This window comes from Chiloscyllium plagiosum, chromosome 2 (genome assembly GCF_004010195.1).
Source record: "Chiloscyllium plagiosum isolate BGI_BamShark_2017 chromosome 2, ASM401019v2, whole genome shotgun sequence".
In the NCBI taxonomy this organism is placed as follows: Eukaryota; Metazoa; Chordata; class Chondrichthyes; order Orectolobiformes; family Hemiscylliidae; genus Chiloscyllium; species Chiloscyllium plagiosum.
The window spans coordinates 120229651-120247210 of NC_057711.1; the positions used below are offsets into that span (position 1 = coordinate 120229651).

Sequence of the window (17560 nt, forward strand, 5' to 3'; positions counted from 1 at the left end):
GGTGGAAGGTATGGGGAGATGTCAGGGGTGGGTTCTTTACCCAGAGAGTGGTGGGGGCATGGAATGCGCTGCCTGTGGGAGTGGTAGAGTCAGAATCTTTGGTGACCTTTAAGCGGCAATTGGATAGGTACATGGATGGGTGCTTAAGCTAGGACAAATGTTCGGCACAACATCGTGGGCCGAAGGGCCTGTTCTGTGCTGTATTGTTCTATGTTCTATGTTCTATGTTCTATAGTTTCTAACATCTTCAATTTCACAGGATGTTAAGGATGCAGGCTTGCAGTCTGCTGTTTTCTGTGCCCATTCATTTTTGAATAAAGTAGTTACACTTGCTGTTTTCCAATTTAATAGAACCTGCTCTGAATGGAGAATTTTGGGAAATGTTTGGAAAATCACCCTTATTTTAGTTTAAAATACTAGTCTTGGACGTACTCTTCTTGATTTGAAACAGAAATTCAATCATAATATGGCTGTTGCAATCAGAGGCAGTTCCAGCTTGAGGTCATTAATCAGTCTTATCAAGCTGCCATTATTTGTTTCTTTTATAGTCCATCCTACCATGTGTTAGGGGCCTATACACCACTCTCACAAGTAATTTCTTTCCTTTATCATTTCTCATCTCTATCTGAACTACTTCGACATTCCGATTTCCTGAATTTGGACCACCCTTCTCTATTCACGAATTAACAGATCCATCACTCCATCTTTTCCAAGCATCCTGTCCTTCCTAAATGTAACATAACATTCAAAATTCTGATCCCAATCTTGATCATCCTGCTGCCACTTCTTTGCAATGGCTACCAGTTTGTACTTAATTGTTTCTATTTGTTATCAGTTCATACGCGTTATTTCAAATGTTATGTATATTCCCAGAGTTTCCTCTTTTATTATTTTCGTAACCTCAAGCCTTGTCTATTGATTTATTGTTTCATTTGTATTCTCTATCACTTCCCATCACAATCTGTTTATCGTTTCTCTTATCATTAACTTTCTCTCTAGCCTATCTTTGATCTACCACATCTTGTCAAATTTGATGCCTTGCTCCACTATTTAGTTTTAAAACCTGTCTACTTCTCTCATTCGGAACTCCAGCCTCAGCACAGTTCATATGTCAACTATCCCAATGGTACAGTCCTCACTTTGCCCAGTACTGATGCCTGTATCACATGAACTAGGACACCTCCTATCATACCAATCTTTGAGCCATGCATACATTTCTATAATCTTATGGGCCCTTTGCCAATTTATCCATGGCTAAACTAATGATCCAGAGATTATCTTAGAAATGTTGCTTCTTAATTTGCTGCCTAACTCTTCATATAGCCGACGCAGAACCTCTTCCCTCGCTCTACCAGGAGAACTGTATCCGTCTTCTCCCATTGTATGTCCCTGCACTTCAGGTCTTTCAGTTTACCCACTTGCGAAATTTTATTGGCAGCAAATGTAAAAATCAAACAAATCAGCAGGATGCAAATATATGGGATTTTGTCATGCTATTGGCAAATTATTCCTGAGCTGAGAGCAAAGGGACATGAGTCCATATGCAACAAGACCTGGACAATATCAATTACGCTGATAAGTGGGAAGTAACATTCACACCACACAGGAGCAAGACAATGATTACCTCCAATAACAGAGAGTCTAATCATCACTCTTGATATTTCATTGGCATTATCATTATCAAGTCCTCTATTATCAACATCCCAGGAATTACCATCAACCAGAAACTGAAATGGTCCAGTCATATAGATACTGTGGCTACAAGACCAGGTCAGAGGCACATAACTAACATTCTGACTCTCCTAGGCCCATCCACAATCTACTTGGCACATGTCGTGAGTGTGATGGAATACTCTACACTCGCCTGGTTCAGTGCATATGCAACAGGACTCGAAACTTGACAGCATCCAGCAGAAGACGGCTCACTTCTTTGGCATACTACCCACCAAATTAAATATAATTTGCTCACCACCAATGTATCACTGCAACAGTGCATACCTTCTACAAATACACTGCAGCAAGACAACCTGGGTTCGTTAGAACACACCTTCCAAACTAGCAACCTCTACCACTAGAAGGACAAGGGCAGCAAATGCATAGGAATTACACAAGCTGTAAGGCTCCTCCCAAGCCACACACCATCATGACTTAAGGCTATATTACCTTTCTTTCACTGCCATTGGGACAGCTCACTCTCTTCCCAACAGCACTGTTGGTGTATCTACTCATGGACTGTGGTGGTACAAGAAAGCAGCTGACCACCATCTCCAGGGCAATTGGAACTGGACAACACAATATAAACCAGTGAAGCGCAGGACGCACAAATGAATTAATTAATGTATTTTTAAATTACGTGGTAGCAAGAAGCACAGAAAGTGAGTGACCTGCCCAAGGTTTTGATCAACTTTATGCTTTGGCACAAGCTTCCTCATTAGCAATAACCCAAAATCGCAATTCTTATTGAGCCAAGATAAACACAGAAATAGGTTATAATCACTATTTTCACAGCTTGTCAGCAGGAGAGCTCCAAATATTTCCTAGGTGTATTAAATACAGGAGAAAACTGTTGTTGGTGGTTGTATTTTATCAGCTCTGTCCTAATGAGTGAAAATATTAAGCAAATATGATTCTGCAGTGATCTGCAGATAGCTCCTGTGGCAGACATACAATACATTAATTCAAATTCAAAAATCCCTTGACAGTAGCACTCAGGGGTTTTTAAGGAAGTGGGGTCTGTCGTCTGCAGTCTATAAATCTCAAGCCATAAAGAGATCACATCCTTATAATGTTACTCAGGGTTGGGAAATCTCCACAAGTTTCTTCAGTATTTGGCTCGAGCTTAAGAGGAAACACAGAATCTAAGAGATAGGAGCCTTTTAAATTTGAATTTATTTGAACAGGAGAAGCATTGAATCAATTCTGTCCGTTGCCTTTATTATACTTTCAATCCAAGAATTAGTTACAAATGAAATTATATGCAAAAACCAGCACATTGGTTTCCCACAATATTTATGACTTTGAGGTGTTAATTGGATGTGTTGAAACATGGGAAATAAGTTGTTTAGGTTTGCATAAGATTTGCTTAAATAGGGGAAAGTCTAGTGTCATTTCAGAATGATGACAATGTGCACTAAGCAAAGTAGCTGAAGCACAGCCAGATGAACCAAATGCAATTCTGATAACTCTGAGCTCAGTTCACCAAAACTGCAATAGTATATTTTTTCCAAAAATAGCTTTAGCCTCTGTGCGGTAGATACATGTCCAAAGGCTGGAAGCTCTGAACAGTCTCAAGTATTCTTTGTTCACTTACTGAGTGCTAAGACAACAGTATTCCAAAGCCTGCCAAGAAAATCCTTTGGAAATTTGTCAAACATCAAATCCTGTTCATCAGCATCAATAAACAAACAAATCTTTGGAAATGCAAGTGATAGCTCTGAAGTACCCCTGACAGTTTAAAAATTGGGGAATATTCTTTTGTTTACAAAGGATATGAGATACAATGAAAGGAAAAGAGGAGCAGGGAATTGATGTTGGATCTGCTGAGGAACTTAGTGTAATGCAAACTCATTGGTTACGTGACGAGTCTGGTGATGAAGAAGCTGGCAGTGGTCAAAGGAAAGAACAAGAGGAGATTTAATAAAAAATGTTCCAAACCATGAAGGCTTTTGGTAGAATAACTAATGAGAGACTGTTTCCACTGGCAGAATTGTAGGCATCCAGAGGTGATAAGTTCAAGATAATTGACAATAAAATCCAGAGGGAAGATAAAAGAGTTACATTTTTAAAACATAGCAAGTTGTGATCTGGAATGCATTGTCTAAAAGGGCAGTGGAAGCAGATCCAACATAAATCTTCAAAAAGGAAATGGATGTATACTTGAAAAGGAGAGATTTGCTGGGCCATGAGGGGAAAGAGGTGGGAGTGAAAACAATGGAGTAGTTCCCAAAGGCTCTCTTTCTATCCTGCTCTGTCAAGTGATTCTAATTAGATTTTCTTGCAGCTGTCTGTAGTTCAACTCTCATTGCATTCGATGGCATGTATTCCCTTTGAAGAAAGGGGAAAATAAGCCCACTGTTGACTGCAGGGACTTGTGCTGAAAAACTGACTACAAGACTGGACTCAACATCAAAATCTCACATTGATAAAGAGCCAGCCAAAAATGAGGCACGCTTTTAAGATTGATGTACTGTCAGTTCCCACAGAACTGTACTCCAGCATTTACCCCTTACAAAATGGCAGGAGCAGTGAGCCTAACAATTTATTTCGTAGCTGCCAATGAATTGGCACTTAGTCCCAAAGGTAAGTAGTGTTGCACCAACAATTATTTGCGTTCCAGAGAATGTGCATAACTGGCTCTCAAAGGTTTAGTGAAGAGATGTTTGGTAGATCAAAAAACAATTCCCAACAATACAAGTTACTAAATAAAATTGTGGAACAGATTTTCAAACTTGAAATCACTGGGCTTGGAAACCAGGCACTACCTGTGGTGACAAGTTGTTCTGCATTTACTAGTTCCATATCTGGGCAGCAAGGCAGCTTCCATGTCTCCAAATCTTTGAGCTAATAGTTCACAATTTGTCTTGGTTGGCCTCATATACGGTTTCCCTTTTGCACAACATTCATGCTCCAATGTCACACAGCTTATGTGCTCACATGAGGGGTATTCCCCATGATACTCTTGCTTCCTTTACAGACACAAAATGTACCAATTCTAAATTCTCATTCTCATCAGCAAAATTCTCCAGGGCCTCATAACTTCCTCCAGTTATACAATCTTCTGAAATCTCCTCTGATTCTGTCCTCTTGAGCATCTCCCATTTTCTACGTCAAACCATTTACCTCCTGGTTTTCAGCTGGTCAGGCTTTAAAGTTTAGAATTCCTTCCCCGGATCTCACATCTCCTTTTTTCCTCAAAACCTAACAGCTTGACCAAACGTTTGGTCATCTGCCTCAAATCTCTTTGACCAATTTGGTGTTAAATTTTGATTTTTAATGCTGGCATATTTAACAATGTTAAAAGTGCTCTACAACACAAGTTAAAATTGATTGTTTTAATAGTAATATGACACTGTTCAATTCCTAGATTAGCTCGTAGACACATGGATGTCCTATGGGAACGTGACTCAAGATTAATTTTTGCATATTAGGAAATGAACCTATTTGTGTGATCTCTGCTGAATGCAGAAAATACTGGCTCTATTGAACTGAGGGTTTGGGGATCTGGAATCAAACATTGATACAAAAGCAATATAGTCCGGATGCTAGAAATCAGAAATAACTAATAGTTTCGCAAATAATCAGATGTACTCACTGACCTTCTTTCAGTTCAATTCTGATAAAAGGTCAGAGAAAAGTCATCCAGATTTGTTAAAGGCAAATAGTGTTTCATTAAATTGATTGCATTTTTGATGAGGTTAACAGAGGGTTCATGAGGGTGATGTGGTGAATGTTTTTTAAACCTATTCTTTCATGGGATGTGCATGTCCCTGGCAGTACAGCCCCTTAACTATGTGGCTTCCTTCGCCATTTCAGAGCAGTCCAGCATCAAGTACATTGCTGAGAGTTTGGAGCCACACGTCGGCCAGCAGGTCAGGCAGCATCCAAGGAGCAGGAGAATCGACGTTTCGGGCATGAGCCCTTCTTCAGGAATCATGCCCGAAAAGTCGATTCTCCTGCTCCTTGGATGCTGCCTGACCTGCTGTGCTTTTCCAGCAACACATTTTCAGCTCTGATCTCCAGCATCGGCAGTCCTCACTTTCTCCTAGACTGGGAGAATGGGTAAATATACAGCAGACAAAATCTAAGTACAGTGGAGTGTGAGGCAATTCCATTTAGAAGGAAGAACAAATAGTGTCAATTTAAACAAAAAGGTATAAACCTAGAAAGAGATGAAGCAAAAGCAGAAAGATGTGAGAGTACATGTGCACAAGTTGTTACAGTGGAAGGACAGATTGACACAACTATTGATCAAGTATTTGAGATGCTCTTGGGCTTCATAAATAGTACAACAGCAAGAAATTACAATGAACTTCTCCAAAAGCACTCTTTTTCAACCTCAAATGTGTCTAATTCGAGGTAATGTGTCTAAATATAGGTAATGCACTTCAGAAAGGATATGAAGGTTCTGGAGAAGATGAATGAGAAAAGAACGCTTCCTGCAATGAGGACCTTTACCTACTTTGACAGATTGAAGAAAGCGTGATTGGTCATCTGGGAAAATATTAAAAGGCAATTTGAGGGAAGTTCAAGTCATGAGAGTTCTAGACAGAATCATTGTCCCATTAGATCCAGAATAAAATAGAACAATATACTGTAGAATATGGTTATTGTTTCAAATTAAGGGGTTGCCCATTTATCACAGAGATTAGAAGAATTACTTTTAATTACACAGCATCATATACTTTGGAACACGTCCTCAAAAGACAGTGAAGGCAGAGTCAAATTGATTCTTAATAAGTAAGGAAGTGAAACTGATTGGGGGAGGTGGAAACATGCAGTGATCAGATCAGCTACAACTTTGTTGAATAATGGAACAGGCTCAAGAGGCCCTTCATCAGGAAGGGCTTTTGCCCGAAACGTTGATTTTCCTGCTCCCCGGATGCTGCCTGACCTGCTGTGCTTTTCCAGCACCACATTAATCTAGACTCTGATCTCCAGCATCTGCAGTCCTCACTTCCACCCCGTCAAGAGGCTGAGTGGCCTATTGCTCCAAATTCCAATGTTTATACATATATTGATGAGAGGAACAAAGACAAGATGATTCCAATTCAATATGACTGGCAGAAGCAATGGCAAAATGAGGAAAACATTTTATGTTATGAGCATTTAGGTTCTCAAATCCCCCACCGAAGGCTGCAAGGGGAAGGCACACCTGTGGCTTAAGCAGAGAATTGGACAATCATCCAACTAGAATAAACTTTTAGTGCTCTGGGGAAAATGGCAGGAGAGTGGGACTGACCGAGAGCAGCTTGTGCAGACAACTGACACAGGTGTGACAAACTGAATGGCCTCAAATGTACCCCAACCATTCTATGATCCCAGACCAGAACCTGAAACATTAATTCTATTTCTCTCTCTACAGATGCTATCTGTTCTGTTGAGCCTTTCCATCAGTTACAGTTTTTAATTCTAAACTCTACAGTCATCTATCTGAAAAATATAGAAGGATGAGTCTAAAAAGGTGGCTAAATTAAAGGATGCAAAAACTTGTGACGTCTAATTTCCACTCTCACTCCCCTAAATCTCTTGAGGATGTCAGTCTTGACTCTGTTGGTAACACATCAAAGCTAACCTCAGAGACCCAAGTACACAATGCAGGATGATGCTCCACTGCAGTATTAAGGGAATGCTATACTGCCAGTGATGCAGCCTTTCAGATGAGATGCAAACCAGAAACATGACTCCTGGTTTATTTATCCTTCAACCAACAACTAAAATGGATTATCTGGCTGTGCTCAAACTGCTGTTTGGGGGAATCTTGCTGTGCATACATTAGCTGTCACATTCCCCCATTACAAACAGTGACCACACTTCAAATGTACTCTTCAGATAATGCTTTGGGACACTGAGGTTGTGACAGCATTACAGGAAACTCTTCATTCCCTCAAATCCTGGAAACAAAAGGAGAAAAAAATTGAAAGATCTCAGGCATCGTTTTTTTCTTTCTGAGAGCAATTCCTGCAAAAAGTGAAGCCTTGTCATTTTTGTGGACATGGTATAGAGACACTGTTGGCCCCCTCCGAGGACAGAGACTGGGCTCACTGTGTGTTCTGTGTTGAAACGGACATCGGCATATATTTCGCCTGCACTTTTCCTGTGGGGTTTGTCCTTCTGTCTGGGTGGGGAATAGTTGTCTGCGCTCTACTGAGGTCAGGCTGCTTAGCTGACAGGTTCTGTCTTAGTACAAGAAAAGAATCAATACTTTTAGACGATGGCTGCACCCTCAGTGTAAAACAACAAACCTGTAAAGCCTGACATGTTTTCAGGCAAGCCAAGGCAGCTCTCAACTGATCTGCTCACGGCAGCAGCTGCTGCTGTCTCCTGCTCATAGGAAGCAGGCAGAGAGCAAGAGAGAAAAGACTGAACAAAGTGCCGAGGTACACCTCAGTGTCAGACCCTACAGCTATTAGTCACTCAATAAATCACACAAACTAAATAGAGCACACATTCCCATCGAACTGGGCTTTTTATTTGAACAAGGGATCAGCGGGACAAAGAGCAAGGAACACGCAATAATTATAGCAAAAAGATATACAAGCTGCTGATGATTTCAGAGACACATGCACAGACACAAAGAGTTGGCCACAGGTTGAGCAAGGAATAATGCCTTTCACAGAGACCATTCTGCATTCAAATTCCATGTCAGAATGAAAAGCAACAAAACTAACCATGAAAACAGCTATGGGAGACAGAGACATGCTCCATAGACCTGCTCTCATATGGATAGTCAGTGCCAGATTTGGCAGGTATATCAGGCAAAGCTACTTTATGCTGCTTGATTCCAGTAAAAGCACGGATACCTTTAATTTAGCAATTTACATCGAAGCACTTAACGTTTTGCAAGTGTGTGCATGCTGAACTTTGCAGGTGTACACTAATTGTGCACACAGCTGTATATTTATAGAGAGAATTATGATGCTATTATTTTAACCTTGAAGGCAATTTAATTTTAGGAAAGGCCACAAGGAGGATAGTAGATTAACCCGTGGAATAGTAAAGGAAAGACAATATTGGAGGGACTCAAACTGTCTGCCAGCAGCAATATCCAATGCATCTCCCAAATTGACACTAAACTGATGTGGTCCTAAAGGAGATTTCAAAAGGGGGGGAGCTTATAAATTTCATGTGGTCGCCATATCCAAATTGAAATGGAAAACCGAGATCATAAAAACAACATATTTTCACTGCAGCAATTCACCAAGGCTCCTTCAAAAGCACTGCTCAAACCCAAAACATTCAGAAGGCCAGGAGAGGCATAGGAAAACCACCACCTTCCGAGGCCCCTCAGAACTATTTCATAGGCTTGCAGCTACACCCATGTTCTTTCATTGATGCTGGGTGAAAATCCTGGAACTTCTTTCTTAACAGCAATATAAATGCACCTGCACCAAATGGATTGCAGTGATTCAAGAAAGCAGCCATAATTATCTTCTCAAGGATAAATGTGGATGAGCAACAAAAGCACAATCTAACTGGTAGCACTCACGTTCCATGAGAAGATGGGGAAAAAACAGAAGGCCCATTCAGCCCAGTAAACCTGTGACACATTCTGCCCCTCATCCAGTTACATCTTGACTAAGTTGTAATTCAACTGCATTTATCTGTATTTGCTGTGCATCCCTTGCTACCATTGTCCAATAATAATCTGATACTTAGAGGAGGGAGAAAATGAGATTTAGAGTCTGACTATCCCACATAACAGTTCTGATAAACTGAAGAAAGGTTGAGACAGCGGTGCTGAGTGATATGCTGAAGCCAATAAGGGAAACAGCTGCTGAAGCCTTAGGTTTTTCTTTGAATTTGGAACAATAGAAGCAGCCTGAGTGGGTGGTCAAACTCCCACAGAACCAGGATTTTTAGTTTTAGTTTTCAGCAGTTCCTAGGATCTTGAAGCTGGATGTGGAAGCACTCACTGTCCTCTCTGTTACAGCTAAAAGCTGGGGTTCTCTTCCTGCTGCTAGAATTGCACGTGAGATATTTTTACTGAATTTGCCTTTGCCAGGGGTGTGTTTAAAGGATGTTATTGTATTAGAACAGTTAATTAGCAGTAGTTATATATATAAAATTTTGTTAAGCATTTTGATAGTTACAATTAAGCCAATTACTTTATGTTTATTTTGCCTGTATTTTAACTGTAGTGTAAAAATAAAGTATGTTTTGCTGAATGTTGAGTAATTTGACCAATCGAATTCTATCTGGAACTCAATGCCTTACACTTACCTTCAAAATAATAAAAAAGGAGGGTCTAGGCTAACTTCTTAATATATTTTGAGGGGGTTTGGTCCAGTCCACAACACTGACACTTCCAGTGTAGTACTTAAGGAATGCTGCACAATTGGATTCACAATCTTTTGGATGAGACATAAAACTAAGGCAGCAACTGCACTTACAGGTGGATGCAAAATATTCCTTTGGCAATATTTACAGAAAAGTAGTAGAATTCTCCTGGGTGTTCTGATGAATATTTATCTGGAAATGTGTTGCTGGAAAAGCGCAGCAGGTCAGGCAGCATCCAGGGAACAGGAGAATCGACGTTTCGGGCATAAGCCCTTCTTCAGGAATGCCGGAATGCCCGAAACATCGATTCTCCTGTTCCCTAGATGCTGCCTGACCTGCTGCGCTTTTCCAGCAACACATTTCCAGCTCTGATCTCCAGCATCTGCAGACCTCACTTTCTCCTGATGAATATTTATCCTCAAACTAACAATACTAAAACAGATAATCTGGTCATATATCTCAGTTTGAGGAATCCTTGTTGGGTGTAAATTAGCCACCACATCAAGTGCCATGTTGTATTATAATAGGGATTGCACTTCAAAAGGTATTTCAAAGTGTAACATGATTTGAAATGTCCTGAGGTCTTGAAAAGGTGTTACATAAATGCAAGCTCTTTTTCCTTTTGCTGAGGATTTCCTTTGACAAATGTAACTCCTTGAAATTAATTCATTTTTAACCTGAAAATCAAACCTGATCCAAAGAACACAAGGCAACTTTTATCAGAATCTCTCATTCCAATGTAACTGTAGATCATCTTCCAAAACCTTCAATCTCACTCCATCCCAATCTCATTCCAATGCCCAACACTTAACCAAAGGATCAAACAATATGTTTGTTCAGTTGATTATAGCAGATCAAAGAGGGAATTCACACAATGAACGATATTCTCATCGTCCAGACTACTCAGACCCCTTGGCATCATGGTGGCTCACAAACCCACAGCATACTTAAACAGCGGCTAATGAACCTAAAAGGACCTTGTACAAACAACCAACAAAACGAATGTCATTTACAAAATACCATGCAAGGACTGTAACAAACACTACATCAGACAAACAGGCAGAAAATAGCCACCAGGATTCATGAACACCAACTTGCCACCAAGTGACATGACCCACTACCACTAATATCCTTACATAAACACAAAGAAGGACACCACTTTGACAGGGACAACACATCCATCGTAGGGCAAACTAAACAGAAACATGCACATGAATTCCTAGAGGCCTGGCATTCTAACCAGACCATCAATAAACACATTGATTTGGACCCCATCTACCATCCTTCGAGAAAAAGAGCCAGAAATGATATCACTCACCTTAAGAAGCCAAGACACGTAAACAGAAAGTGAGACATAACACCAGCATTTCACTGGAGGCTCATGGATGATGTTATCTAATATGCTGATGAAACATCTGAAAACAAACCTTCCAGCTCAACGAGCAAACTTGCAACCAGATATTCTCATCCCTACACTTCAGTAGAATCATACTTGACCACTGGTTACTTGTTACCAATCGACATCAAGGATCTACACCAGAAAAATGTTCACTTTTTCAATCAGATAGTTAATGCAATACATAAAAATTCATCACGAGTGATAATATTTAATTCCAAAACCTATTTTTGTACTTGTATCAAAATAATAGCACGTTATCTCCTCAATCTTCATTCGTACACAAACAAACCAACAATAAAGAAGTTGTGTCTGCTTGTAAAAGTCCATTTGTAAAGAAACAGTGCAGTAAACAATGGAAGAGGTTACTTAAACTTTCAAGACATGTCAGAGGAAGTAAGGGAAAAGATGGAGAAAGTAGGCCAGTTGGTTTAAAACCAGTAGAGTGAGAGATTTTGAAATTCTTTACTAATGTAAAAATAAAGTCAATGGGCAATTTGAGATATCGAATTAAAGGAGAGTAACAGATTTGTGAAAGACAGCAATTGTTTAAATATTTTGGTTGAATTATTTAATGATGTAATAGAGAAGGTTGATGGAGATAATGTGGTGGATGGTGTCTGTATAGACTTAACAATGTGATTGACAAAAGGAGAACATAAATGGCTAGTTAACAAGTTGGCGTTTATAGAAAAGGAGGGCCAGTGCACAGATTTTAAGATGATTTAAAAACAGAAAGTAGCAGAAATTTTGGTAGATGGTAATTTGAGGAATGTAGATGGAGGAATTCTCTAAGATCAGTGAGAGGGCCACTTTCCTTTGTTATACATGAAAGACTTGGATCTTGCATTAAAATTTCATAATTTGCTGCTGATACTAATCTTGGTGATGTGACAAACATTGAGGATGATATGAATTATCTGGATAAGTAGGCTCACGGAATGGATAGAGAAGTCATAATGAACTTTAATAACAAGAAATGCTGTACAGTGAAGTGTGAAGTGATGTAATTTGTGAGAAGGGAAAGGGATAGTCAATAGAGAATTAGTAGTACAATTCTAAAGAAAATTCAGGAACAGATGGACTTAGAGGTGCATGTGCATCAACCATTGAAGGTGGCATGACACATTAAGTGATTAGGAAAGCATCTGAAAATGCCTCTATTTATGAAGCTGAAATTAAGTACAAAGGTTGGGGAGTTATAGTGAATTTTCATAAAGTTGCGGTTGGGCCTGACCTAGATACTGTATCTAGTCTGGTCACTACACTTTAGCAAAAATCTGAATGACCTTGAGAGATTGCAGAGGAGATTTACCACAATTGTTCCATGGATAGAGGGTGTTTAATAATACTGTTACATTAGAAATGTTGGGGTTGTTTTGCATGAAGCAAAGGAGACAGAGAGGAAATTTTATAGGTGTGTACAAGATTATGACAGGTTTAGATAAGGTAGACTGAGAAATCATATTCCATTATTTAACTGTACAAGGACTTAGAGGGACATAGATTTGGGTTTAGGAGGAAAAACGTTTTCTTTTACACAATGAGCATCAATGACCTGGACCTCACTACCTACACAAAGGACATGGAATCAGAAACAATCAATGTTTTTGAAAGGAAATTAGTTGGACACTTGAAGGGAATAAACTTCAGGGCTATGAGGACCAACTAAGGAAATGGTACAGAATGAAGAGCTTTGCAGGGAGCCAGCATGGAGTCATTCACTGAATGGCCTCCTTTTGTGCCATCGATGGCCATGACTGTAGGACTCCAGGACTCTCGGATAACTGGGTATAGCAGCACAATGAGGGGCATCTGGGACAGTAGGAAGCTGACATAACTCAGCAAGGTTGCATCAAAATCAGAAATAAGTTCATTATTAATCCTGCCCTGGCAGCAGGCTGATCAATGAGTATCAACAGGATATTTGTCAAATCGATTGCGAAGAATTTTGACTATTTCAAGATCTAACAGCAAATGAAGAAGCCAATATTTAAAATCTCCCACAAGAAAGGCTAACAAATATTGTAAGTAGCTTGACAAAAACTGGTGTAATGGTCCTGTCCATCCGAGGCCACATTAATTCCTTATTACTATATGCACAGGAAGTAACATTGTGAATTACAAGCAGTCTTGGCACTATCAGAAGTGAAACTGCAAGGTCCATTACCTACATCAAGTACTTTCTGGCAAAATGTATCTTTTTCTCCCCCCATAATTACAGAGTTGACACTGAAGTTGAGGATTCCTCAAATTATCATTGCAAGACAATGGAAACAAATACAACTATTATAGCTTGATGATACTTAATATTTAGCAACACTTACTCCCATGTGGTGTACCTTCCAGTTCTCAATCAATCCAGACTGTGTGCAGTTTGAAAGAGCGTGGCTGTACCTTGACTGCCTTTGAAGTTGATCTACAGTTCTGACTTGGAATGTGAGCTGCAAGAGGAAATGACATCAGGAGCATATTTTCCATGTGTCCAAAAGTGACACAAAACTCCCAAAGCCAATCATTACAAATGGGACAGAGATTAATTCTTCTCTCTCTCTCTCTTTTCTACAGGTAAAAGCTGATTATCGTATGTTATCACAGTCAGTATTCAATCACATACTTCTGAACTGCTCAAATGATGATGGAGTTGAAACAATAGCATATATGTCACCCTTAAATGTGCATGCTCCAAGTGTTAGTCGTGATTAATCATCTTGTAACAAGAATATAAATTAAAGCAAAACAAATTACTTCTAAGCATTTTAGAAAACAGCACAAAAGAGTCTTTGTAAATCAAATATAATCAGTCTCCACAAATAATGAAACCAACATTCTTGAATTCATTGCCTATTGGAATTAATATTCTAAAATAGTGTGGAGTCCAGGAAAAATAGTCCATCAATGCAGGTCACTTCACTGTGTGGGTAGCAGTAATTCTTAATGTGATGACTTCTAACAACCCATGAGATAATGATCACACACACACACACACTCACTCTCTCTCTCTAAAACATACACCCTGACACACATATACACTGGCATAGCCTGACATTTATACAGACCTTGAAAAAAAAACACAAAAACTGATGTGCACATTCCTAATACACACATGCACAGTGGCATATAAGTTGCTGTACCTACTGACGCAGGTATACTGACACACACATTAAAACACACATCTTGCTCATACTCTGAGGTTTATTGTCGAGACTGAATTCTTACTCCCCGTTACTTACTCCTCTACCTCGACCAGGATCTCTACAGACTGAACTATTCACACTGATAGCTCACACCCTCTTGTGTACACAGTCACTGAATGATTGCAAGGCTACAGCACTGACAGTGCTGGGACACACTGAGGGTGCACCAAATCATTCAAATATTTCCTCCTATCAGACTGATGGGAAATGGAGTTTTGAGTTCAGCATTCCGGATGCTCTGGGACAATGATAAGTGTTTCCAACAAACCACTAAAATCTGCTCTTAGATTTTTCAGTTATGGGTGCGGTGGTAGAACGTGTAATTCAGTCTTTAAACAAACTTCTGAAACACTGACTTCTGTTCTTTCTAGGATGTGGTCTGTAAAATATGGTTTCAACAAACACAAACATGTAATTAATTACAGACTTTCATGATAAAAATTCATTTAGTTAAAATAACATTTAATTATCAGTTGGCGGTGGGGTTCGGCCAAGTAGAAAGTATGAAGAAAGGGGGAATAAGATATTTCACAAAAAAAGTGTGAAGAAACAAAGGAATTAAATTGAAAGAGTCTTCTCTTAAAAGTGACACTGGTATAGATGAGGAGGGAGAAATCCAAAACCATGTCTAAATATCTGCACAATAATTACTGGAATCATCTGCATAGCGAAAATTGCTGCTTGGAGTCTACTACAAACTTGTACGTTGTTTAAACTACGTTTCATATTATTGCCTTCCACTTTCCCAGGTTTGGTTTTACATGGAACTTGCCTGGATTTTAAAAGGAAATTCATGCCAAATTCATGCATACTATCCAAAACAATTCAACATTGCATCATCAATTGTTTCTAATTAACAGGCTAACTATTATTTATTTTTCACCAAATATCATTTTTGAGGGTAAGACGTAGAACAATCTTGCATGTAAAAGACTTTGTGGCTATTATTTCAAAGATCAGGGGAGTTCTTCAGTTGGAATAAAAACAAAGCGCTGGGGAAACTTTAGATCTCCAGAACAAGAGCCATATCAGACTCCAAACATTAACTCTGTTTATCTCTCCACAGACGCTGCCAGACCTGCTCAGTTTCTCGATCATTTACTGTTTTTATTTCAGATTTTCAGTATTTTTCTTTTATTTGAATTCTCCCAGTGGCCTGGCCAACATTTGCCCCTCAGGCAACCCTAAAACAGATCATCTGTCAACTGAACAAAGTTGGGTGGCAGGGCAGAAGATTGGTCAGAATATAAAAACTGCAAGGATGGGTCATGATGCTGTGCATAAAAACAGAGAGTAAGAGTTTAAAAGGGAAATGAGTTAATAAAGCAAACATTAGGCCTTTAGACAATGACTCTGGGGAATTAATAATTAAAATAAGGAGATGGCAAATTAAGTATGTATATTGTGTCAGTCTTTACTGTAAAGTACATAAGAAACATCTCAAAACTAGCAATGAAGCAAAAAAGTGGAGGGGAAAATTCAGGAAAATTACAATCACCAAGGAAGATTTAAAAGGGACCTAAGGGACAACATTTTCATGCAGGGGCTGGTGCGTGTATGGAATCAGCTACCAGAGGTGGTGGAGGAGACTGATACAATTCCAGCATTTAAAAGGCATCTGGATGGACATTTGAGTAGGAAGGGTTTAAGAGGAATATGGGCCAAGTGCTGGTAAATGGGACTAGATTATTTTAGGATATCTGGTCGGCATGGACGAGTTGGACCGAAGCAACTATTTCCATGCTGCACATCTCTACGATTCTAAGTGATATTGATCAAAGCCCTTGCAACTGGGGAAGTTCCATTAGAATGGAAGATACTGCATATAACTCCTTTTTTCAGAAAACAAAGACAGCAGCAGAAATGACAGGCCATATAGCTTAAGATCTATCAAAGACGTTAGAAGCTATTATTAAAAGATCTTAAAGCAAAACATTTGTAAACATTCAAAGTGATCAGGTACAGCCAAAAACTTTGTGAAAGGAATGTCACGTTGAACAAATGTATTGGAGTTCTTTAAGAAATTGCATGTACTCTAAATAAAGGGTAACTGGTGAATGTACTTCCAAAAGGCATTTGACAAGATACAAGGTCAGGTTAATTGCGAAAAATCAAACCTCCACCACATCCTCTGGCAGCTCATTCCATACACGTACCACCCTCTGCGTGAAAAAGTTGCCCCTTAGGTCTCTTTTATATCTTTACCCTCTCACCCTAAACCTATGCCCTCTAGTTCTGGACTCCCCGACCCCAGGGAAAATACTTTGTTTATTTATCCTATCCATGCCCCTCACGGTGGCACAGTGGTTAACACAGCGCCAGAGACCCGGGTTCAATTCCCGCCTCAGGCGACTGACTGTGGAGTATGCATATTTCCCAGTGTCTGCGTGGGTTTCCTCCGGATGCTCCGGTTTCCTCCCACAGTCCAAAAATGTGCAGGTTAGGTGAATTGCCCGTGCTAAATTGCCCGTAGTGTTAGGTAAGCGGTAAATGTAGGAGAATGGGTCTGGGTGGATTGCGCTTCGGCAGGTCGGTGTGGACTTGTTGAGCCGAAGGGCCTGTTTCCACACTAAGTAATCTAAAAAAACCATTGCACCACTTGATAAATTGATAATTTTGTAAACCTCTATAAGGTCACCCCTCAGCCTCCGACACTCCAGGGAAAACAGCCCCAGCCTGTTCAGCCTCTCCCTGTAGCTCAGATCCTCCAACCCTGGCAACATCCTTGTAAATCTTTTCTGAACCCTTTCAAGTTTAACAACATCTTTCTGATAGGAAGGAGACCAGAATTGCATGCAATATTCCAACAGTGGCCTGGACAGCCGCAACATGACCTCCTAACTCCTGTACTCAATCCTCTGACCAATAAAGGAAAGCATACCAAACGCCTTCTTCACTATCCTATCGACCTGCGACTCCACTTTCAAGGAACTATGAACCTGCACTCCAAGGTCTCTTTGTTCAGCAACAC

General features: G+C 39.8%; 1 protein-coding gene across 10 annotated transcripts in view; it reads right to left on the minus strand.

The window, feature by feature from the left end:
* The window catches only part of bnc2 (basonuclin 2), a 519175-nt gene that overhangs the window by 252291 nt on the left and 249324 nt on the right, over positions 1-17560 (minus strand). For 5 of the 10 annotated variants that reach the window (XM_043717569.1, XM_043717577.1, XM_043717560.1 and 2 more), the window contains one exon: positions 13720-13836. The exons of the other annotated variants lie outside the window; for them this stretch is intronic. In XM_043717569.1, the coding sequence (XP_043573504.1) occupies positions 13720-13836 (117 nt within the window). The remainder of the gene's footprint in view (positions 1-13719; positions 13837-17560) is intronic. 10 annotated transcript variants of the gene reach the window in all.